Source organism: Electrophorus electricus, chromosome 5 (genome assembly GCF_013358815.1).
Source record: "Electrophorus electricus isolate fEleEle1 chromosome 5, fEleEle1.pri, whole genome shotgun sequence".
Classification (NCBI taxonomy): Eukaryota; Metazoa; Chordata; class Actinopteri; order Gymnotiformes; family Gymnotidae; genus Electrophorus; species Electrophorus electricus.
In genome coordinates this window covers 14,006,728-14,032,937 of record NC_049539.1, presented here as the reverse complement: position 1 = coordinate 14,032,937, position 26,210 = coordinate 14,006,728, and the positions used below count along the sequence as shown (strand labels likewise).

At 44.7% G+C, this 26,210-nt stretch overlaps 1 protein-coding gene across 5 annotated transcripts in view; it reads left to right on the top strand.

Annotated features, from left to right (window-relative positions):
• The window catches only part of rims2a (regulating synaptic membrane exocytosis 2a), a 72,351-nt gene that overhangs the window by 38,022 nt on the left and 8,119 nt on the right, over positions 1-26,210 (top strand). For 4 of the 5 annotated variants that reach the window (XM_035526597.1, XM_035526596.1, XM_027009477.2 and 1 more), the window contains 2 exons: positions 5,396-5,565; positions 12,489-12,757. The exons of the other annotated variant lie outside the window; for it this stretch is intronic. In XM_035526597.1, coding sequence (XP_035382490.1) covers positions 5,396-5,565; positions 12,489-12,757 — 439 coding nt within the window. The remainder of the gene's footprint in view (positions 1-5,395; positions 5,566-12,488; positions 12,758-26,210) is intronic. 5 annotated transcript variants of the gene reach the window in all.

The window sequence follows — 26,210 nt, the reverse complement described above, 5'->3', positions numbered from 1 at the left end:
ATACACAGTATAACTCGCAGTGAAATGGTTGAGAGTGCTCTGTCCAAACTGAGGAAAAAGAAAAACAGGGGTGCATAGAGAAATATATATTCTATATATGTACAAAAATATATTAACCATGTATGTACAATATATGTATATTATGTTTATATACACAATGTACAATGTATATGGTTGTGTATATATATGTACACAATGTACAGAATGTATAGATCCAGTTTGTAAAATGATATATTTACAGTTTTTATGTTACATGGCCATGTTGGTACATATTACATGGTACATATTACAGCCCATGTTGACCCTTCTCAAGATTCCCCTACATCTAATGACCTTTAGACCATTACAAATAGCAGGAACACTGACCATAGGAAGTGTGGAATACTAAAAAAAAAACAAAAAAACAAACCTAGTTCAGAATATCATGAAGAGCTGTGACCTCACACTAAGGATACAGAGACAGGGTCAAGCTTCCGTGTATATAACCGTTTTAATTATGAGATGCAACCCTGCATCTGATCTAAGTTCCTCCAGCTTGTCCGGAGACTTAGATCTCAGACTTTCCTTTAATGTGGGCCAGTGTCTTTGACTGCTCCCTGCTCTGCTCTGCAGAATTACCAAAAGAACATTTCGACCTACTTTGATGGACCACGTTTTTACCAGCGCCGTGACAACCCACTTTAGCGTCGCTTCATTCTGCAGCATTTGCGCATGGTCTGGTTCAGTAACGGCCCTGTCGCAGGGCTCATCCATGTCCGCCACCTCAAAATGTTGTTTTATTTCTAAAACCAACTTTTTATATACATCACACTTGGGTCAGATTGTCAGATGGTCTCCTTAAGACTCCAGAAAATGACATTTCAGTGAATGTAGTTTGTTCTTTTCCTATCAAACCGATAGGATTATTGGGAACTAACCCTCCACCGTACTAGTAAGTGTGTGGTGTTTAGAAGCAGGGCCTTGGCCCAGCTTTCAGTTTTCAGTTGAAAGATAGACTAGATAGATATAAAAAATGAAAGCGTTTGAAAAGTGTACAGTCTGGGCCCTCGAGACATCACGGCGAAGGACACGGTGCACGTGCTCATGGTGGTGATGCCTGGGGGGGTCTGCGGGGGAGGGGGGTGTGCATATGTTTTAGCGTGATTCACAATCGCAACTCTAGGGTACGAGGACACAAAGGCGCAGGACCTTCGGGTTTCAGTCGGCCTGTCGCGAGCGGCGGAGGAAGCTACTCTGTGTACCTGGAATCGAGAAGCAGTCCAAGGGCACTTTCAGTTTCAGGCTCAAACATCTTAACTCGGCCGGATGTTAGATAACCAAAGCAGCTGGAAACAGGTTTATGAGCACAGGGCCAAAGATGTTTGCGGGTTACTTTGTATGAGTCCGAGTCAAGTCGCGCCTCTCTGGCTGGGAGTTTGTGTCGAGTCCAAACACTCCATTACCAACAGGCAAGATGGTCTAGCTGTGATGCATCACTTTTTGGAAGAGAAAGTTAATCTCTCACAATGGCTTCACATAGATCCGGATGATATTACTGAAAATCTGGCCTTTTTTCAAATTCTTGATTATGATTTCAGTTTTTACATAATGCAGTTGGAAAGGGAAAATTTAATTCAAATATATTTTTTTTGTGAATGACCTGTAGAACTCAATATTGTAATTTATTTCCCAATAATGTGATAAACCCATATGTAATAAAAGTTTGCACTTAACTCAAAAATGTAATAAAGCCCAATAATGTAATAATTTACCTAATAATGTAACATGACCATTGTTGTAATAGCATTTTTACCAATAATGTAATACATTATTATATTTTCAGATTAATAATTTCTAATACCATGTAACATCATTGGCAGTTTATTATTTTGGTGACACTTTGTTTTGACTGGTCTTTTTTTTTAGAAATTCAGCATGCTCAGTAACAAAAACAACAAATCAATGATGAAAAGGTAACGTGGTATCTGAATTAATCAAATCAAATAAAATTTCTTTATATAGCAGATTATATATTTTTAGAACAGGTGTTGTCACAAAGCAGCTTTACAAATGTCCGAGTCCAAGCCCCCAGTGAGCAAGCCAAGGGCGACAGTGGCAAGGAAAAGCTCCCTAGAGGATGAGGAAGTAACCTTGAGAGGAACCAAACTCAAAGGGGAGGGGGCATCCTCCTCTGGCCAACAACAGTCACCACAATAGTAACAATTTTAAGAGGAGATAGATAGATAGATAGATAGATAGATAGATAGATAGATAGATAGATAGATAGATAGATAGATAGATAGATAGATAGATAGATAGATAGATAGATAGATAGATAGATAGACAGACAGACAGACAGACAGACAGACAGACAGATAGATAAGGTGATGGAAAAATAAGCAATTCATGTCTAGTCTGGCTTTCTAGAACTCCTAGTCTTGTCCCGAAGGTGTGCATGTGGCTGAAACACATCCAGCAAGAGACTCTCCATCAAGGGTGTAGGGAGACATAGTTGGCTGGGGAGAAGGTGTGGTGGGCTACAGCAGGGGGCATCAGGGGGTGGTGGGAGGAGCCATGGCAGCTGAGACGGGTAGAGGCTCAGTAACATCATGACACCAGGTGTAGGTGTACCTCGGAAAAATGAGAGAATAGGTTATTAGGCATGTCCAGGTATGAGGGTGTGTAAATTGGGGAACTATAATGTGCAAAGATGGACTCTGGCAGATCTAGCCATGGCAGCATAGCATAGCAACAAACTTGTGACAAAAGAGCAATGACAAAATCATAGCATCCCAGTTTACTCTGTGTCCATGAACCCCCCCCCCCCCCCCCTTCCCTAAGATGGAAAGTATTTCATGAAATGCCTGACTGTTCAGATGTTCTAGTTCTAGTAAGAACTCTGGCTCCTGCATTTTGAACTAGCTGTAGCTTGTTTGGGCACTTAATGGTACAGCCAGATAGTAAGGCATTAACGTAGTCTAATCTTGAAGTAATAAATGCATGAATTAGCATTTCTCGTGTGAAAAGAGCATGTTCCTAATCTTTGAAATGTTCCTGAAGTGGAGAAAGGCGGTCCTAGAAAAATTATTTACATGAGCTTTGAACAAGAGACTTGGATCCACTTAACGTTCATTAAGTAATTAGAGAGTGAGGACCTAGCTGTCTTGGGGCCTAATAGAAGCAACTCTGTTTTGTCAGGATTAAATGAGAGAAAGTTCCTCAACATCCAGTGTCTGACGTCCTTTATGCATTCATCACTAATACTAAGCTGATACATGTCCTCTGTCCTCTGGTTTGGCTGATGCATATAGCTGAATTTCATCAGCGTAGTAGTGGAAACTATCACAGTGTTTACGTATAATGTCACCTAGAGGTAGCATATATAAAGAAAAAAACAAAGGCCCTAGAACAGATACTTGTGGGACACCATAGCTAACCTTGTTGAATTCTAAGAAGTCTCTTTTTATGTTTACAAACTGGTAGTGACCGGCTAGATAAGATTTAAACCAGGAAAGGACTATTCCCGTAAACCCAACAACATTTTTGAGTCTATTTAGTAAAATCTTGTGATCTATAGTGTCAAATACTGCAATCAGATCAAGCAGTATAACCAAAGAGACATAACCCTGGTCAGAAGCCAACAACAGGCAATTAACTACTTTAATTAGTGCTGTCTCTGCACTATAATTAGGCCTAAACCCTGACTGAAAGACTTCATGTATCTGGCTCAATACATGCAGTATATTGTTGAGAGTTAATTGTCAGTATAAATAATATTTGCCTATTATTTGCTGAATTCATTTGTTTTTCACTTTATTGGAAGTGTCCAAGTTCATATGTGTAGACGTTAACATGAGAAGTCACTGAATATGTAACAAGGACAATACATACCATCACAACACAGTCAACAGACATGTTATAGACATGCTGTTGGCAACACTCTGTAACTGGATTTATCTGGATTAGGTTTTGGTCTGGGGGCTGGTATCAGTGGGTTAGTGGGGCTAAGCCCTCTTTATCTTTCAACTAATAAAACCATCAAAATATTCTGAAGTTTTAGTAATAATATTTTCAATAATCTTCATAACAATCTAACATTTTTGAAAATTGAGCACATTCTCTTTAAGTGTACTTCATTTATCATATCAACAATACATCTACTTAATGTAAAAAATATACCAACAGTACATCTTCACTGTTCACTACAGTGTGTTCAAATGCTTCACGTATATGTTGAAATGTTTGTCACAATTCACCAGTCAGTGGCATTGGAAACTGCCCTGTTCTCCCATCACTGTTGTTTTTCAGTTCTGTGGATATTTGTGTTTGTTTAAGACTACGCTGTTTAACGGACTCCGAATCCTCACGCGCACGGCTGAATCACTTGTGCTCATACCTCAAGTTAAAGCTTAATCGCATATCTCTTATATTACCGATATTTTTGACCACGATTCTACATTTCCCGTAACCCATTCTTGTTTTTGCTTCTGATCACTGGTGTTTTGACTCTCACATTGTGAGTATTATGGTTGGTGTAAAAAGACTTGACTTTGATTGAATCCAAACTCTCCTTTGATTTTTTCATGACAATGTTAAATAAATTCTGTTAATGTTAATAATGTATGAATCATCTCCAACACTCAAAATAAGTTGTTAAAAAAAAAATCTTGAATATAACAACTCATGAAAACAGTACATTCCCAGTAAGGTATTACAAACGATCAACCTGAAAATGTAATAAATTCCCACTATTGTAGTAAGGTACATTATTGGTCGAGACTTTGTGTTATTATTTGTGTACATTATTAGAAAAGTACTTTTTTTTTTACATTGGGTATGGGTATTAATTACAGTATTGAGTTCTGCATGGCTTTGGACAAAGTTCTTTGGAAATATCAGTCAAATAGTGTACAAATTTTTATTTAAAAAAAAAAAGTATTTATTTCTTTCTTTCTTTTTTGTAGTGCCTTTCTAACACCCAAGGTTGTTTACCCACCAATTTTTAATGGGAGCTAAAAGTGCTGCTGGTTTTGGTTGCAGCTGTATTTGGATCCTTTACATTAATTCACTCACGTCTGTCTTTTCAAATCTGTACCAAATCAGTTCCATATCACTGAAGTCTTACCACCCGTCTTTGCTATATGCTCAGTCCTCTGCCGCCTACTGCTTTGATTATCTTAATAATCACATTTTGAAAATCATGTTAAAAGATGAATTGAATTAAACAAATGAATCTTGATAATGACCCAGCGCTAGTTTCACGTTGTCGCGTTGCTGCCGCTGTTATCTTTGGCAGGCTTTGTTCTCACCTTGGCATTCATTTCCCATTTCACTCTTTCCCTCTCTCTCTCTCTCTCTCTCTCTCTCTCTCTCTCTCTCTCTCCTGCTCCCTCTCTGTTTCTTCCTCCGTCTCCAGCGCTCGGGCAGGGATGGCTCACGAGGAGCTGACAGCCTCTCGGCCAAGTCTTCAGACAGCGACGTGAGCGACGTATCTGCCATGTCTAGGAGCAGCAGCGCGTCCCGCTTCAGCAGTGCCAGCCACATGTCCGTCCAGTCCGAGCGGCCGCGGGGCAGCCGCAGGATCAGGTGAGGTCCTGCACGAGGTCAAGGGGTCAAGAGGTCTCAGAGGCATGCCAACACATCAAATAACTTTTACATGTTTTCGGGTGGAGCCGGGTGCAGTTCCAGGATCAGCTGCCGGTAGAAACACCTGTACTGTCGTATTGCCCCTGTAAATGATTCATTTCCTGGGTGGACCTGAGTGGGCTCAGGTTTGGTTCTGTTGACGTATGACTGAAGCTGAACATCTAAACCTCAGCAGAATACTTGACATGATGAACAGAGTGAACCCACTCGTGCAAGCATGCTTGCCGATTCAGATTTAACCCATGTCAGGTTTTACCTCGCCGTGTTATTTTGTGCGGTTTTGTCCTGGTCCTGTCATTTGCTCTGTGTGGCTTCCTGTCTCACCATACTTCTTTTGTCTGCCTCTTCTTTTCTGTTCAACCTGTCACACGCGCGTCGTGCTCACACCACCACTTGCTCCGACCACAGCAGAACTCTGCCAGGGCGGTGCCTAAAAGGGGGAGGAGCTTTTCCGGAAGGGGTTGCAGGAAAAGGCAGGGAGGTGGGCTAGGAAAGCAGAGAGACGGGCGAGTAGAGTAAATGGAGAGGAAGAGGATTCTAACGAACACATGGTATAGATGGTTCTTGGAGAACGACCTCAGGTGAATTGCTCACCATGGTGAGCTGCTGCATCCGATACCACTGTGTCTGGGCAGTTCACCACACGACCCAAAGCTGTACTACTTTTAAGAGGGATAAGAGTGAATAAATGAATATCAGTATCAAATGAATATGCACGAGACATTTTAGAAGGATTTTTTTAGAAGCATTTTAAAACATTTTAGAAGGATACCACATGATCAGGTACTGGAGTAAAAGCAAATTCTTGTTTTCACAGAACGTAAGTAAAAATATGAGAACCTTCTCCAGACCTCACTGCAGAGATCTATACCTAAGAGGTTGGATGTATGCGTCCTCTTTAACACAAACATCTCGCAGTGCCAAATCAATGATGGTGAGTGTGGAGTCCCAGGGGATATGACGATCATAACTAATATCTTTGAGCAATGAAGCTTCGCATTTGGCAGATTAGTATTCTGTATAAAGTCATTCTCCCATGCTAGTGATTTTTGGACCTGCAAGGACCTCCAAATGGGAATCAACCTGACAGAAAATCATTAAAAAAGATAAGAAGAGCATTGTGATGTAATCATGCGATGGTTTTTAAATGCAAAAGAATACAATTAAAATGTGGAGTGCATGTGTGTCCTCCCTAGCAAGTAATGACCTTGTAAAGACCTTATAATGACCTAATAATGACTTTTGTGTTTCATAACACTCTTTGAAATGGTGGCACCATTTCCTCCACGCTGCTGGTGACTCTCAGCTTTGTTTAACGAGTTTGACATAATGTAGAGTCATGCTACTCTCTGCCCAGCCCCCAAACCCTGCACCAAACCCCCCCACCCCCGGGCGGGTTGGACTGTGGTCAGTTTTGCAATCGGACAGATTGCCCCAGGAACATGATTTCTTCTCTAGTTAAATCAGTTTCTGGCAGGGTACGCTGGCCTTTGCGCGATGAGGCTGCAACCCCACCTCCCTCCGTTTGATGTCCATCCCTTCATTGTGATGCCGTGTGTTTTTTTCATTAATCAGTGCTTTGCTGAGCCGTAGTGTCTCAAAACAGGAAGTGATGTCATCGGATGTTACAATAGAAGAGCCAAAGAGCTGGCAGATGTCCCTTCATTTAGACTCTTATGTAACATGCAAGCAGCATCTTCCGGCTAGAATCCATTTAATGGGCCTTTTAGGTAATGTGTGACTAACATGTACTATACATATTGAAACTAAGACATTAAAAAAGCAGCAATAAACCGGGAAGTGTTTATCTGATCCTGTTTATCTGATCCTGAACTCTATAAGAACACTGCATGGGTAAAGGAAAGATACTTCTGGAGCTGTGAGAATAGTTAATAGCAGGTCACTGTCTCTCAGTAAGCCAGTCTGTGCTATTTGTGGCCTTTTCAAAGTGGCTGCAGCTGGTTCTTGCCTGACCTCCTGTGTTATTCTTGCGAGACTTAAGAAGTGGAAGCTGGTGCAGGCTGGCGCAGGATTCTAACCTCACTCCCCCATGTCTGCCAATCCGAGCCGTGGGACCACCGCGCTGGTCACAGCCATGACTCTCGTCTCAGACACGCCGGGTAACATGCAAAGCTGTGCCTCACCTCCTTGACCGGGACGGCGTGGATATGCCGGTTAACGTGCACAAGCAGGGGGAAAAAGAAAAAAAACAACAACTTAAAAAACCATGCACATACAAATCCGGGAAACAGGGATTGTTCTTGCCAGCTTACGGAAAGGCCACGGCATGAACAAAACATGCTAAATCTTTAATGGGCATCGCTGACAGATACAAAAAAAGAATGGAACTTTATTATCATTTCACCAAATCTTGTGTTCATATTCTACTTATTTGTATATTTGTTTAATACTTATTTTTTCCTTTGTATTATATATTTTAATATGAGATGTGTCCTATTTAATATGATGTATGCGATGCCGTGTTGATTCATATTTTAATCAAAGAGTAAATCAATCCTGGTTTGCTTGTTCATGTCTAAACTGGGCCGTGAATTAGTTCTTCCGCTTCCTTTAGAAGCCCGTGTCTTTACATAGCTGAGCGAACGCGAATCAGTCTCCATCAGCATATTCACTCTCTCGCCTCTCTGCTCGTACTCTGCCGTTGCCCCGGAAACTGCGACGCCCTGCCTGATTCCATGGCCACACTCTCTTGGGGAGTCGACAGCCCCACCCCTCTCGCTTGGTTTATACGAGAGCTCCTGGAGCTGTAATGCAGCTGGCTGCTCGGGGGGGGGTGCAGATGCAGGACAATCAGACAGCAAAGAACAGATTTCACCAGACATCACCGTTATTTTAGATATCTAATTCAGTTGGACCTTGAAACATGTAAAAGCGATGATTATTATTCCTTATGAGCTGTTTGACAAGTTTTTAGTTGGCGATTCTGTTTGTTAGTAGTCTCACAGGAGTATGTTTGGAAGGACAGAAGCCCATCCACACGTTGAGTAGCATGCACGCCTATTGCCATTGGCTGGAGCAAAAAGGTCATGCCAAATAAGTAGTACAGGTTGAAACGTCTGGACCACGGTTCCCATGGAAACTATCCTCCTTTTCAGCATCACATGGCTTCTAGGAATTAGGCTACACTAATTGCAAGGCCCTTTCCTACATTGGACATTTTGCATTATGAGGAGGAACAAACCAAGCGAGCTGATTGTTTATTCTGTATCCATGATCTTCTAGTTCTGCCTCTATTACGTTTTTTCATGCTGCTCTTAACTGCGGCTGAGTGACAGGCGTTACCATCAAGACCAATTCTTATATTGTCTTATATTGGTTTCTGTATGTTAACATGTCATATACAAGAACTGCATGGATCAGTTCTGCTCAAACACAGACAGACCGAGGGCTTTGTGACTGCACAAATGTTTTTTGATCGATTTTCACTTTCATTCAAAGCCATCCAGGCATCCATGATCGGCCGTTTCGAAGTGAGCCAGATCACGCGTGCTAATTGTACCGTGTGCTGATTCAGGTGCATCCTGGGAGCAGAAGACAGCCAATCAGACTTCTCCTCTTCCGTTGCACTTCAGGGCCTGTAGAGTGCATGCGCGAATCATGTGACAAGGCGCTCCGTTTCCCCCCCCGAGGAAGACGGATTGTCTCGGCCTGCGTGAAAGCACACACAGAGCGATCACTGTGAACCGAACGCTCCGTCCTCCAGGGGCCACGTCGTCCCTGGAACAGTTGCTGGGTGGACCATTGCATTTGACTGGCCTCGAAGTGCACGTGAGTCAGGCGAGAGACGGCCACTCATTACACCATTACTGGGGAGACGGAGAGCTTTTTTTTTTTGTCTTCTGGCGCCAGCTGCGAGATCTTCTCCTCTCGGAGAACGTGATCTATCGGGCTTCTCTTATTTATACATTTACCTTTTAACCTCAGACACCTCGGCGAGCGGTTCCCAGTAGGCTTTGTTTATAACTCGACAGTTATGTGAGAATGGACAGATTTAAAGGAACACTTCATCCAAAAATACTTGTGTTCAGTGGTCAGGTCTCGCATCCGGTTTCAAGATGCTTGAACGCGGGGCTGTTGAAACAAGCACAGATATACCGGGTACCGTTAGAGCAGATGGGCCCGCTAGAACCGGTGTCAACAGTTACGCTGCGTAGACCTGATGGACTGTTTATCTGTTTATTTATGTGGTGTCAGTGTATGTAAGAGCTGCAGCATCAGGTGTAGGGGGTGGGGCTGCTCCAGCTGGCCCTGGGCCATGTCCCTGGCCTGTCGCGGCTGCAGAGGAGTGCGGCGTGTCATCTGGCGAGATCGTTAAAAAGAATAATTGTTCAGGGTACAGCTGCTGTCGAGAGCTCCGAAGCCCTCCGTGATACAGACAGTGCCGGCGCCTGGCGCCCCGTGCCACCTACCTGCTGCCCACTGCATGGTGCCCGGTGTCCAGTAGGCCATGTGTGCTCTTTTTATACACCTTGGATGTCTCTCTCTTAGGAGAGTCGCCTGTTCCAACACTGGGAAGCACCTAGATTACCTTGATAGAAAGATGCATCATTCTGTGTTTCCTCTTTCTGTGATATACACATATTTACATTTACGGCATTTAGCAGACACTCTTATCCAGAGCAACTTCAAGAAGTGCTTTATGATTTATTCATAGAATGCATCCTAGTACAGTACAGTAGGTTAGAGTCCAGGATACCAAAGAACTAGAATACTGTAGAAATACAGGGATCAGTGCTGATGCCTAGAAGTACAAAATACATAATACATAAGGTCTGTCTTAAACAATGATAAGCTAGACAACATCAGCTTAATAAACAATATCCTACAATAAGTACTAATTTAATTAGTCAGTATAGGAAGTACTAGAGGTACGGATCGGGCTTTGACCATTGACATCATGTGTTTAGGGGCTGGTCCATTTTTGGCTTTGTAGGCAAGCATCAAGGTTTTAAATCTGAGGCGTGCAGCTACTGGAAGCCAATGAAGGGAGCACAGCAGCGGAGTACCACACACACACACACACACACACACACACACACACACACACACACATATATATACAAACATCTGTTTTAATTGCACCTCATAGTTGCACCAAAAGAAGGAAGACTGTGCAGAAATGGCATCCTGTCACTTGGATGTTAGAGTATATAACTGCAGGACTTTCGCTGGCTATAAGACCAGCCAGTCCCATAGTTCCGACTCATGAGCGTGCCAGTTCTTGCTGTTCCAAGCGTGATCCCGCCATGGGCTCCGATGACGTACCACCCACTTACCTCTCCCTCACATACTGGCCGGACTGCACCGCTTTGCAGTTCGCAACGCTCTCGCCCTCACGTATTCAAGACCGACACGTGTTGCCACGGCAGCCGTCGTTTGGGTGTTTGCTTTGGAAGGCCACCTGTCTGGGGTTTTGAGCTAGTGTGTCGTTATTGGTTCCATGCTCTGTGGTAATAATGGAAGCCCAGCCCAGCACGTTTATGCCTCCACAGTAAAAGCGCTGGTCTAATTGGACTTTCCTGTCACTCAGACCTCGAGGTAGGAGGGGTGGTGAAACTGATATAGAGACAGCTCGAGTGACTTTAATTAACTGCACTAGCATTCTGTGCTGCCCTGTGACTGGAGTGTGTGTGTCTGTGTGCTTCTGTGCACGTGTCTGTACCTCAATAGACACCATAAGTCTTACCTCATTATGGAGAGAACAAGAAGACAACCCCTCGACACACACTCAAACACAAACACACACCAACACAGAGAGGGTTCAGGTAGGAAGCTGCTCCATAGCCAAAACAGGCCATGTACATTTTTCCTTGAATCTTCGCAGTTTGAACGCAGGCCAGACTAAAACTGGATGATGTCAAAGTTTCTGGTAGGGACAATCAGAGGACCAGCTGTCTCTAGTGACCCAATTCCACCTCTTCTGTCTTAAAGTCTGACCTTACCCAGGCCATCTTAGGGTGGAACTGGCTACCAGGAACTCGCAGTCCGGAGGTATTTTCACATGGTGTGCATTATTAAATCGAGGTTATGCAATATACTTCTGGATCTCACTTCTCCTTTTTGGTTGTTTTTTACTCTCTCATTTCAGTATTTTGTAGTTTACATTGCTCATGTTCAAAGTGCAATAGCAATGATTTTTTTAACATGCTGTGTGTTATTATTAGATATGTATATTTTTGGCTATACTTCTGAATGACTAACAGCTCTATCTGAAAACATCTGCTGTTGAAGCTGCCCTCAAAAACGGTTTGCAGAGGGAAGAATTGGTCATTGCGTTAAATGTCTTCCTGCTAAATCATTAGGACACATTTGCGCTCATTAGGTCATTACTCGATTCCTCTGTCCCAAACCCTGTCTGAAGCCTTAATGCTACCATACGTCTTTACGTCAGCCAAAATCAATTTAACTTATTGATACGGCAGTCCAAATCACAAAAGTTTGTAGGAAAAAAAACGACAGTTTTGCTCGGAAGATTCCTCTTTTATCTGGACTACGGCTTCATGCGAGTGAGTTACGAAGTTGCACTAATAATAGAAGCGCTGACCTAATGAGCAGCACAAGAAAATGGAATAACTGGAGTCAAAGAACATCATTTTAGCACATGGCTTTAGCACAAGTAACAATGCATCAAAAGGGAAACTTGATGGCCCATGGTGCCTCTTACCTCAAGATCCATTCTATGAGACAACCTTTAAACTTTGACCCAAGATCCTTTGACCCCGAGTTCCCCTGGATCCGCTGTTGACCTGAGTCTTTCCCTCACTCTCCTCCCCTCTCCTCCATCCTCTCTGTCTCCCCTCTCACTCTCCTCTGACTCCGTGTCACCTCCAAAATGTTCACAGCGACTTCACGTCCAAAATGAAAAGCAGACAAACGGGCTCGGCGGGCGACGACAACGCCGCCAGCAGCGGCGGTGGCGACGTCACCAAGAGCACCAGCGTGGGCGGGAACCTGTGCGCCCTGGAGAAGACGGACGGCAGCCAATCGGACACGGCCGTGGGACTGGTGGGCGGCGACGGCAAGAAGCGGCGCGCCAGCATCGGGGTGAAAATGGCCGCCGTGGTGGGCCTGTCCCGCAAGAGCCGCAGCGCCTCCCAGCTCAGCCAGACAGGTAGGGCCACAAGCCGTCTACCTGCCTGTCCGTCCGTCTGTCTGTCTGCCTACCTGCCTGTCCATCTGTCTGCCTGTCTGTCTGTGAGCCCTTCATTTCCACACCTCTTTTCTTCCCCATCTTTTTCCTTCGGTCCCCCTCCCATGTCCTCCTAACGGACTCTGAGATGTCCCTTCCTGAACGGTTTCTGTCCGACAGGTCTCGCCCTTTTCCAGCGCCGGCCAGAGGAGCAGCGTTCGTCTCGTCGCAGGGCCCAGAAGCGAACATGCCACAGACACTCACTTGCTCTCTCTTTCCTAGATAACGTGCATCCCCTCTCTTTCCCTGTCTTTTTCCCATCCTTTCTTCTGTTCTCTCTCTCGCACCCACCTTCTCATCGAGGGCAAGGGGTCGTTCCACTCGTCGTGCCTCGGCAGGACTTGCGTTCGCAGGTCTACAGGAGGCCGCAGTCGCGCCCCAGGGCTCTTCGACTTTGCCTGCTATGGGTCTGTTATCTGACCTGTGTGGTCACCAGCTGAGTCGGGCCTGTTTAAAGTGTGTTTTATGCAGAGATGCTTTTGAGCATGCACCGCTTACAAAAATGGACCCCACGTACAGAGCACTACTGCAGAGTTTTTAGTATATTTGGGTAGTTTATTCTGGTGATTTGATTGGTATTTGAGTTGCAGCAGTTGTATCAAATTGCAATAAACAGCACAGTAGTTTATTTTTGATAATAAAAAAAACCTGCTGGTATAGGAGGGAGCAGAACGATGACAGAGTCTCCATGCATTACTGAAGCAGTATCATAGTCATCTGAAGGGCTGAAAATATGTTACAGTTATGGAGTGGGAGAAAAATGGATATAATTATGACAAATTATTAATGTGATTATTATTAATTATTAAGGATATTTCTGATTACAAGTGCTCATGTCTGCCCAATGCATCATATCTAGTAATATCTTACTATTTATGTTGTTTTTTTTCTTCAATGAATAGCCTTGTGAAGAGACAGAGAGGGAGACGCAAAAAGAAGAGAGTCAGAGAGAGGAAGAGAGAATGAGAGAAAGAGCGAGGGAGGAAGAGAGCAAAGGAGAGCGAGAACCAGAGGAAGAGAGGAGGAGAGTGCAAAGGGAGCAAAAGAGAGGATGAGAAAGGATGTGAGAGCGGAGGAGACTGAGAGAGAGGGAGAGACAGGTCTTCTGTTTGCTGCTGACCCGTTGAAGGGACTCAGCAGTGTCGCACGCCACGTCCAGCTCCTCTTTGTTCGAGCACGTGAGAAGGCGTGATAGCAGCAGCCGCCACTGCCGTCCTCCAGTGCCCTCCTGCCTTTCTTCACTCCCGTTGCTTAAGCATCCGGTTTTCAGCTGACCCGTAAACCCCAGGTGGTCCGGCTGCAGTATGCCACTGCAAGTATACAGACATGGGCAGCGAAACTCGTGACAGCAGGCTCACGTGGCCAGCCAATCTGTCTCCAGACAGGGATCATTTGCGCCGGTCACCCGGAGCCTTGTCACCTGTCACTTGCCATCCGTAAACAGGGTCGCCGTCTACACCCCAGCTCGGCCTAAAAGGGCCGAGGAAGCCGTGGCGTCCTGCTTCCAGGCGGAGATCGCACCGTTGGGTTTATTCCTGGAACGAGGTCCGGCTCAGGGGCTGTTGGTCATTTGTCATTACTTATATTAAGGCCTTGATCATCTCCAGCAGAGTGATAAAATCCCCCAGTGGGTTGTTTATACTGTCTTTTGCTGGATGGAATGATATTAGTTAGATATCGGATGTCAGTTATGTGGTGGGTTTTTTTGGACTCTGAAACCAAGCAGTAGTTTTTTCCAAGTTCTGGGAGAGGCAGGTGGTGGATAGTTAAAAAACAAACAAACAAACTTGGATGAATGTCAGAGCTGGCTGAGGGAGAGGCTGTAGGAGACGTGAGCTTCTGGTCAGCTCCTGGACGTTCCAGCAGGGTGCTGCTCGTGTGCTTCTGCTCACTGCTGGATGTAATACAGTAGCCCCGTTTACCTGACCAGAAAGCAATCTCGGTTGCCCGTGGCAGACTTGCAAAAGGTGCAAAAGTTCCCCCACCACCATCACACCCACGACGTGCACACGCACAGGTCAGTCTGCACGTGTATATGCACGCACACATCGTCATTCGTAGGATGCATCAGTATTTCGAACAGGCCTCTGTACGCGGGGCCTGACGTCTGTTTCTTCTCTCCACCCTACTTCCCACCGCTCTTTACCCAACAATGCTTTTGTCAGAGGCGTGGATCCAGCTGGCGTTTGTTCTGAAGCGGGTTATTTCGGGATTCGTGAGCTGCTCCGACTCTGTCCGGGAGCATTGTGTGTCCTGGGATGCTCTAAATGTTCACCAAAACCAGCAGCGCTGCGGTCTGCTCCAGTGGCTCTGTGATATGTCTCTCTCTCTCTCTCTCTCTCTCTCTCTCTCCCTCACTGTCTCCCTCAATCTGTTTCTCATTCTCACTCTTCTTTCTTTTCTCTTTCTCTCTTTCTGTAAAATGCCCAAGTAAATGTGTGAGCATATTTTCTTACAGTCGGCTCTTACAATCCGCTACAGTTTTCCTTTGGCGCATGCTTCTCACATGCATAATGTGCAGGGTGTGTGGTAGGGGGGCCTTGGCGTGCAGAGGGGGTGGTCCAGCCTGACTTGCCATTTGCCTTATGGCCTGTATACATATAGTGGGTTAAAAAAAAAACCCAATACGATCTGAACCTCTCTACTGTCTGTTGTGTTAACGTCTCTCGGTGCCATGCGCATGAATGAGGATTGGGCTGCCTCATGGTCCTTTAGGGAAGAACCCATTGCACCCCCTTTCTGATCCCCCCTGATGTTTATCATCCAGCAGGTCCAGGGAGGGAGCAGTATACCTCAGGGAGACGTGCTTTGGTGGTCAAATGAACTCCTTGACTATTTCCATACTTCTCAGAGCGTGCCTGTGGCCTAGTGATAGTTTCATTGTTTGATTATTAGTAAAACTGCAGACCCAGGAGCTAGCCAGTCCCATAAGGACCAAGAACTTTATTAATAGCAGTGAGCTTTATTTATATAAAGGCTTTCATACTTCCATAATACAGCCCTGTAAAAGCAAGTGCAACAGGCCCATTATACTCTCATACAGGACCAGCTGTGGGGCTGTGTCTGCTATATTGTTACAACAGAAGACTGTCCATGTGTGTAACTTGTTTAGATGGTTCTCTTTGTGTGTGTGTAAGGGGGGGTGGGAGTGGGGGGGATCAAATATTTCCTAAAGTGCCTTAGAATAGCTCTTCCCTAAAAGACCCTGGAGGAGCTCTTCCTTAGAGGACCATGAGGCAGCTCAATCTCCATTAATACAACAGAAAGTAGAGAGGTTCAGATCTTATATCTCACCATATATGGGTGACACCGGTTCATTATTTGAGTTGTCATCCTACAATGTTCATTGGACCAGGTTGAATCCTTGGAATTCCTGCTGACTCTAATTTGGCAAGTTCCTGTTAGTCTTTCCAGTTATTCTCCTCCTTCCCTGGAAACTCAGTTCAGAGGAATCACCTAAAGCAGATTGGATGAGATTAACAGCACATTCCTTTCACATGGTAGTAGTTATAACAGTGTAATGGATGGCTAATGGCTTTTCAGACTTTTTAAGATGTTTCCCAACTACTTCCCAACTTTATTCTCAAAAATGAATGTTTTCTGGTACTTGTAGTTAAGGATTATATTGCTTTAACATCTGAAGAATGTGCTGTACTTGGAGGCTGTGATAAGAATATAGCAGAGAATATTATTCCGGTACATACTAATCCCAGGCTATAGGGTAAAATAAATTTACACTGCCAAAATCTAAACCGAAAAAATCAGGAATGGAAGATCCTAAGCCATTGCTATGCTTTCGATTAATTGAACCTATTTTAGGATGATTCAAACAGTTTGTATGCAGGTTTAATAGTATAAGGCCAGACAGGATTATCTGTGCTCTGGAACATCTCCCAAGATTGGTTTTCCAGACAGGTATTCCCAGTATTCCGGAACATCTCCCAAGCTTGGTCATTTTGTACTGAGAAAGGTGGACCATTATCCATGTAAAAATCAAAACATTAAAATCCCAATAAAATAAAGGACATTGATGGCTACTAATGAAACCAACACAAAGATAATTTCAAAAGGTAATCCTCTCTCTTTCTCTCCTTCTCTGCTATGCTTACCTGAACCGACACTGTTCAGAGAGCTTTGTAGCACCTGCGGCTTGCAGTAATTCATCTTTGAATTCAAGTTTCATTGAGCTCCCCTTCCATATTATCTACGAGAAAATCAAAACTCATGTGCTTATTTATAATATTCAGTTGCCACAAAGAGTCTCCTACAAGCCCAAAATATCAATCACATGCACCTGACCGCCATAGAGATCCTCCCTAACTCCTAAAAACTAAAAACAACTAGCATAATATCCCTAAGACACAGAGGCACAAATAGTTAAAGACTTTCATTGTTTTATGCTGTACGTTAAGCTTCCCGTTTGTGTATCTTAGTATTACTACCAGTAAAATGATACAAAAGGCATTGACATCTTCATAAAAATATATATTTACTTTCATAGTGGATTTTATGCCTAAGTATTGTGTGACTCACTGCATGGTAAATGGAGAGTGTGTGTGGTTTGCTTGGGGTGGGGGGGGTGCAGGCCTCTCACGTAGGGTTTTCAGAGCTGGTAAAGTGATATTGCTGCCCTTGATATTGGTAGTAGATTGGTTTATGGATGTAATTTCATCTCTGCCTGGTGTGACCTTGCTAATGTTTCTCAAGGTGGAGTCTGCACACTGAACTTGTCTCTGTCTCTATCTCTTTCTCTCTCTTTATCTCTCTATCTCTCTCCCTCTCTCCCTCTCTGAATGGATCTTCAAATGCTGCTGTTAATTCTCACCATTCTATTAAAGCTTGCAGAGTCTCTGTGTCTGGGGCTTCAAACAAGATGTGTTTTTGGCTGTTCTCACTACAATTGGCTACAACTGCTCTCCCTTGCACCAGTCAAAAAAGTGCTACTGGCTACCACTTCTCATTATTTACGCTGATGCCTTCACCGAAATATAAGCGGCCATCACTATAAATGATTTAATGACTGATGAACTTTTTTTTCTTAATTACATAACCAGTGTAAGTGTAAACGAGACGACTCTCATGACCTTTGGTCTTTTTTTCTTTTTTTTTTGATGTGGACTCATGTTTTTGCTTTGCTGTGCCATGTGTTTGCAAGTCTCGCTTGTCGAGAGTGCGGATATGCATGGCGTACAGATTGGCGAGACCCAGTGCGCGGTTGACTATCCTCTCTCAAAGACTGTCCAAGAAGCCCTGCGTCCTTCATGGTCAGGTTTTCGAAGGTGTGGGAGAGAGGAATATGACCGTGTGAGGAACTGTAGTCCTTAGATGGCCAGCGTTGCTGCATTGCAGAGAGCGAGAATGGGGCAATACTCAGAGTTCTTTTTGAGCTCAGGTTTCACACCAAGCAGTTACAGCACTGCAATGTTGCTCTACCATCACTCCCAGATGGATGACTGCAGCACATGCCAGCATGCTGGTCTGAGAAGCTTCACACGCTACTTGATCTTTCATGCAGGTCAATACAGACCATTCAGATCAATCACAGATCATGTAGATCGATACAGTTCAATCACAGATAATAGTCACAAACAGTCACGTACTGTCTTGTAGCGTGAAGTTAAAGAGATTTAACATGGATGATGAGCTCAATTTTTGGGGGCTGTCAGGCTCTGTTCTTGGGTTGACCGCACTTGGTTCAGACTACGTCCCCGAATCCAGCCTAACCCAACAGGACAGAGCTCAGCCGGACTACGCATCCAGTGGCGCTGAGGCTTTTGAATCCCACCGTTTCTCATCCCGCAGTTGTAAAAGGGTAAAATCCAGGGCCAGACATGAGCAGATGCATTCTTCGACACAATGTGTGGATCTTCTCACTCACCAGAAGGCGTTTGTTTTAACTCGAAAGTGTGTCAGTAATGGGAACGGGGTTGCGGGAGGGTGTGGTGTCTCGGAAACAGCTAACTCGTGTGAAGGCAGTCGAGCCAGGATCCAAGCACGCCGTGGCATGAGGCGACACAGATTCTGCGTCGCCATGGTAATTCATGCTTGTGGCGCTCGCTCCAAATACCCCTCCCCCAGCCCTTTGTTTGTCCAGCCCTCTTTCGTCTATAGTCTTTTCGATTCTGTTTAGATGGTGTGTGATACAGTACAGTAGTTCTTTGGGATGTGAACACCCCCCCCCCCACACACACACTCTTCCCGTTCTGCTTATGAGGCAGACACACTGGCTGAGATGGCGATAATGGCAATTCATCTTATCCCCGAGCAGACATCTTCACGTGGCACCTCGGCATCCACGGGGGCTCTAATTAGTCTCAGCAGGGCCACAGGAGTGTAAGCATGGGCAGGATGATATACGGGGTGGCCGGAGGGGGGAGAAGGCCTGGCTTCACTCCGCACCTCCTCTCTGTGGGTCCTGATCTCCGCAGACTCGGGGCCTCTCTGAACGTGAGACCGACCTTCACTGGGTGGGGGGGGGGGCAGGAGGAGCTTTGCCTTAATCTTTCCCTGGGTCTTTCAATTTGGCTTCTGGGTTTTTTTGGGTTTTTTTTGTCTGCTTGCTGTTGAGATGGGAAGAGCGAGCCTCTGTGGCTTCATAATCATTTGAGGGTTCTCGTATCAAAAGTCAGATTGTGCTGTGAGGACCAGCATGTCAGGGTGCAGTTCCTCCAGAGTTTTGAACTGTATTATGGATGGGGATCAATGGAGTCTGGGACTGGCAGAGGTGTGCTCTCTGTGTGAAACAAAAAACAGCTTCCAGAGACGGTTCTCTGGATACACACAGAGCCTAGGGTATCTCAGACTAAATTACACCGTCAAAGAAGCTTTACGGTCTAGGAATAAATCTGTCCAGGAACGTTTTATGTCATTTCTTGTTCTTGGCAGCTTTTTAGCTATATTTGGTGTTCTTCCCAACAACAACGCTCATCAAAGTCGGCACTTAAAAACTGCTAACAGGTTGAGCACTAACAGTCACAATGACCGTATTCCACAGGCTCAGTTATTGGGACTCCAGCACACCACTGCGATGGAGCATACAGTAAGTTACTGCAGTGAAATCAATGAAACATGTTTAGGCATAAGTATAGCATGAAACCTGTATTTGTCCTGCTGAATTGTGGGAGCTGAGCCGGGCAGCAGGCCACTATCCCAACTCTGACTCGTGAAGTGTGAACCGCACAGCACGTCTAAGTTTACACCCAAGGTGTTTGTTCGGTGTGAGGAGCGGAACATTTTAACTAAGTGTAAAGGACCGTGCATTTGAGAGAGGGGCATGGCTAATTGTATCACGGAGTGCCACAGAAATGTTAATTAGTTAAGAATAGTGTAACACCAGTGGTTCTTATGGAACACTGTTGAGTAGTTACAGGGAGTGGCAGCATGCTAATGGTTCCTGCTTGTTTCAGTTGCTTCACTTTGTACCATGAAGTTTGGCCGTTTTCTTACTGAGATGTTCGTTTTTAATAAATGATGGCATACGGGCTCGGATTTCCAGCTCATAACATGAGTGACTCAGGATTTAAAATGAGGCATGTCTATTATTTAAAATGAGTATGTGATTAATTGTTCTAATATCCCTGCAAGAAGAATAAAGTACCGTCACACGTGCCTAATAGTCACAAAAGTGTTTGTACTTTGTGTGTGTTTATCATTCCAAAAACAAACTTTTCTACAATTTGTACGTTGTGCAGTGTTGAGAGAACACAAGTTCCAAGACTAGAGTAAAACAATTGTGATTAATGCCTTGAACCTAGGACCCACTCAAGCATGTGCTGCTGGCAAAGTGAAATGAGACGACCAACCCTTGACCTCATCCCTTTCAGAGGTTCTGGTGAACCTCAGCCGCTGCTCGGCTGGGACTTCAGAGGGTTGAAGCAGCGTTTCGGGGAAGAGCCGGCGGATGCTCTGGTCTTCGTCTCGGGAGCCTGTTGAATGTCTCTGCATCAACTCAGACTTAACGAGACGATCCTCATCATCCTGCATGTGATCTGTATTTGGTTAAAACAGGGGTTTACGTGTGTAAATAGTTTCCTGTTTCCTCATTTGAATAGTATTTTAAGGGAATGCCCCGGTTTGCTCCACGTGTATATTGGGACAGTGTGTGGATACATCGCACATCAGTGTCTCAATTTTTGTCTCTTAGTCACTTCTTCTCATTGCTTTTGTACAGAATATGCTGCTTCATTATGATTGGTCAAGGACAGGTGATTTCAACCCTGGTGCCTGGACCCCACAGTTCTGATTGGCTGCATACAGAGCTGCATCAGGTGCATGTTAGAGGTAAAGTAGGGGAGACTGGGAATTGTGCAGGGCAGTGTGAGGTCCCAAGTGTGCAACTGCAAATCCCAGATCCCAGTCATTCAGATTAGTATGTCTTGTTTCATGTAAAAATGAATATAAAATATTCATGAGGAAATTGTGCTTGGGCTCATGTAGGGAATCAGTCTGTCTTTCTACCTGTCTCCCTTTCCGGTTTTCTCACCACCTGGCCACATTAGGACTACAGGGGAGACTATTAACACTGCCTTCAGGCCTCTCCTCTCGTGCCAGGCCATGGCTGATAACGCAAGCCAGCCTTGAGTTTATTACTGTACAACCTGGGAGTGTGATTATATGATGTTCAGGTGGGGCAGGGTGTGCCATCTCAAACTGCGGTGTGGTGCAGCAGACATTCCTCCTAGGGAGATGGTTGTGGTGGTGGTGGGGCTCGGGGGGGGGGGGGGGGGGTCTCACCAAAGCCAGCCATGCTGTGGAGGATCAGGAAAGGATGTAAACACCACCGGCTGTTTATTCACACACCCGGAGTCGTGTGTTTGTGCACGTGCGCACACTGTTTAATCCACACCACTCACCAGACCTGCTTATGCCTGACTTTTGAGATATTACCTCTCACTTACTATTGACATCAGTGTGGGTTTTTGAGTGTGTTTTTGTTGTTGTTGTTGTCTGGGTTGTTTGTTTGTTTTTTGCTTCTTTTTTTGATTCCCAAAACCACAACGTTACTGACTCTGGATGTTTTACTGTCTCCTTACGAGCATTGTTCTTGTGCTGCGCCACACTGGGAGGGACCCATCTCTGGCTCCCTGCTGCAGTCTGAATCATATTGTTTGGATGACGATCATCTGTGTGTAAACCCAGAGCTCACGGAGCCTGCTGCAGAGCCACACAAGTGTCTGCAGGCCTTCAGGAGGATTTAACAGAAAGCCACTCAGAAGTTATTTTGGTGATTCCATATTAGCTGAAGAGGTATTTTCTAAAAAGAAAACAACATTAACTCTTGTTCTTCAGAACTGTTTAGTCACGATCTGACTTTCTGTCATCAGATATACTGAGATTTGATTTATGTGTTTATAGTTTTAAATTTTTGTTTTTTTGTTGTTTTTTTTTTATTAACATTTTGAACAAATAGGCCCTGGTAGGAGCTGATTTTTTCTTGTAAATTAGGATAATACCATATGCATTACTCTGACAGCTTTGACACTTTTTTTCCCCTGTTTCTGAGGAGCACATCTTTCCTCATTGATTTCTGCATAACCATTACTTGTCCAGAATCATCTGTCTGCTGATAAACCTGTTTTATATAGTCCTATATCCCAAGTAGGTAATATGGGTCCGTGACATACATCTAGATGGAGAAAACGGCATTCCTTCTTTGTTCCCCTACACCATCCAGTTGTTGTAGTTGGCATCCTGAACGTATAGCCGTGCCAATCAATATTTTTCCCTGTGAGGATCAGGTGGAGTTAGCCGACCCTGGAAATCCAATACCGTGTTAATTTAACCCCACCCCAGAAGTCATCTTTTTAATGCGCGGGTATGTGGACGTGATTAGACCGCCCCGGTTTACTGCCACCAAGAGCCTCGTAAACAGGGCAAGAACCACTCTGCATGTGAAGTGTTCGGGGCATTTAGTCGCTGGTTTATCACCAGTGGGAGTGACAACTTGTGTGTGTGATGCATATTTTTTTATGTATTATGTGAATGTACATATCCTCCATAAACCATCCAAACTCTGCTGTTCTTTCTTTTCTGCCATGCATAGGGTTCTGTCTGTTCTATTAATTCACTGCTAGTTACCTCACCCAAGAAGTGAGACACAGGTGAAGTGAAGGAGCTATGGGTGTGGTTCATTTCAGGCTTGTGAGACGGCCTGCCCCAATAGGGGTGGTACTAGGTAACGAGGTGACAAGCTGCCCCAGCACGGGCATATGCGCAGGGATGGCGGTGGGCTGCACGCGGGACAAGACTTGCGCCCGGGTTTTTGAGTTCCAGAGTTGGCACTGGCAAGTCTACATGAAGTTCTCCACCCAGTTTTGAGGTGCCTGAAGTGGTGTGATAGCACGAGAACTGGTTTTAGTTTGCATCTCTGTACCTTTTGTTCAAGAGGGGCAGTAGCAAGGTAAGTCTATTGTTGCCATTACCGTGTGTGTGTGTGTGTGTGTGTGTGTGTGTGTGTGTGTGTGTGTGTATACATACATGCGTGTGTGTGTGTGTGTGTATACATACATACATACATGCGTGTGTGTGTGTGTGTGTGTGTGTGTATACATACATGCATGTGTGTGTGTGTGTGTGTGTATACATACATGCATGTGTGTGTGTGTGTGTGTATACATACATGCATGTGTATGTGTGTGTATACATACATGCGTGTGTGTGTGTATATGTGTATGCATATGCTGGAGTCTTGGAATGTGTGAAGCATATCAACCTCGTTCATACTCCATGATCAGTCTGCTGCCCCACTTTTCATCTGTGGTGTAGAATTTGGCCACTGGCCGGTTTTGTATCTTTTGCGTTATCTGGTCCTTTAGCGTTCATTTATATGCGTAAATATAAAGGCCGGCTGTCGGTGTCAACTGGATGGTCATTTTGAGTCATACCTGAAACACAACACAGCAGCTAGCTGGTGACGACCATCCACAGACTGAAACGGGGAAGCAGCAAGTACCAACTCTATCTGTGCCCAAGCCGCAGTTTTAGAAAGAGCTCTCCACTCCCTGCCCACACCACTCATGCGTTTGAATGACAAAGAGCAGAACTGATATGCGCCGTAACCATCTACCATGACAGCCTCAATGACGCATGCTTGACATTTGCTTTTAATTTCAGTCTGACTGTGCGTCCGAGCGGCGTTTGCACCTGACACACGCTACTTGAAAATATATATGCCACACCTGTCCTAGATGAGCATATTTTGACTTAATTTAGAAGGACTTTTATAAATATCCATTCTAATGAGGACTTGAAGCTTTGAAATGCTAAATACTGTGTTAGAGGGGCTGACGGAGCTGCCTCTCCTCCCTGCAGCTTAGCAGTAAGAACTGAACAGACATGACAATCTGTCTTATGACTTATGACACAAGGTTCTGCTTGAGCCTTGCGTCATGTCAGATATGTAGTGTGGGTGTGGGCACTTCCTCTTTCTCTGTAGCCACTGTACTTTTGGCACTGTTTGTAGTGGCATACACACACACACATGCACACACGGTCATTTTGAGGCATCTATGCTTTTAATACGACACAACAGCTAGCTGGTGAAGACCATACACCGAATGAATGAACACACACATGCACTCACAGTATCATGCTGTGCATGGACGAGTGTTTCTCAAGACTCAGCACTCTTGTGGGGGGTCAGCTGTGATGTTTCTCTTCCCATAATAATAAACAAGACAGTTCCAGTTCACTAATAAATGAAGTTCCACTTAAATAGCACCTTTCTCAGAACCGAGGAAGTTATACGATCAACACACAGCTTTCACAATCCAGTCAGCACAACAGTGAGAAGCAGCAGCCAATTGCAAACAGCATACTCTTAAAAGGAATTCTGCAGCCCCCCGGGGGACTGCATTGGACGCAGGAAAGAGAATGGAAGATAACATCCAGTATAGAGCTCCATCCATCACGGGGCATGCGTGCATCTAGCCATTCGCACACACTCACGCTAGGACAATATTTCAGGGTAGCCGATTTCTGCCATGTTTTTGTACAGTATTGTGGCTTGCTACACATTGACAGGGATGACCTTACAGTCCCACCTGAAAGTCGAACTGCGTAGTTTGTGCACCAGCGCAACTCCGTGTTCTTGTCGGATGCCCTCAAAGTGGAGCACAGCCAGTGGGAGAACATTGCTGTATCTAGTTGCAGTTTGATGAGGCCCGTCAACCGCTGCTGTTTTACTCCAGAGACGGCTGAGGCTGTCAGACGTGTCCTCCCGTATCGCCTCCTCCATGATGCCACGCCCCCCCCCCCCCATGCTGTTTTACAGCTCCCAGCAGACTGGCACTTGGCAAAGGCCCCATGGTGAATGCAGACATAATAGGCCATAGTGGAACTACAGTATTGTTTAGTGGAGTCCTAGTACTGCACGTCAGGGTCAAGGGGAGGGGATGTGTGCAGAACATTTTAAACGTGAATATATTATTATTACGTCATCGCATCTTTACCTGTGCTGTGATGTGTTATCAGAGAGGTCATAGTAGTGCTATTTATACAGATCACAGAAGTGCACAGAAGTGAATTCTGTAGTCCAGTACAGGTCTACTGTGCAAAATTGTATTCATATTGTAAATAGATTTATTTAGGCTTGTATAGTGGTGTACATCATGTACTAGATATGATTTCCTTTTACTAAAATCCTACTGCTACTACTACTAATAACAACAACAAAAATAATCATGATCTTCATCATTTTGTTATAGTGAAGTATTATATCAGATTATATCAGGCATAAAGACAGTTCTGGTGGCATATGTCATAGGTTTTAAAGCACCTTCTAGTAGCCAACCAAAGTGCAATCCTTCATGTTTATAGAAAGGGCTCAAACCCAGCTGAGCTATCCCCTGTAGCTGAAATCACAGAGGGCTCTATCTATCTATCTATCTATCTATCTATCTATCTATCTATCTATCTGTCTATCTGTCTGTCTGTCTGTCGATCTTTCTCTCTCTGCCTCTGTTTATATCTTATTCTCTGTCTCTTATCTCTTTCTCTATCTGTCTCTCTCTCCATCTCTCTCTCGTTCTCTCTCTCCAGTAAGATCTTTGTCTGCTAATGAGCGTACACACTCGGTACTCCTACTGCGTCTCGAGTCCCGTGGCGATGAAGGTTTCCTTCAAACGCGCGTATTCAAAGCGGGGAGCTCTTAGTGCAAAGGTCATGATTATGTCACAGGCTTTGGCATTCTCAAGGAATCAATCAGCATTAGAGGCCTGGCCTCCCCAAGGGCTCCTGGCCTTGCTAATGAAGTCAGTAGCTACACAGAATACACAGGGGCAGCTCTTTCTTCGAAGTGTGTTGAAAACAATTGCTTCTCTTTGTGAACATGTATATTGTTACGTCCTTACCAAGGCTGTGATGTATGTTGCGTGTG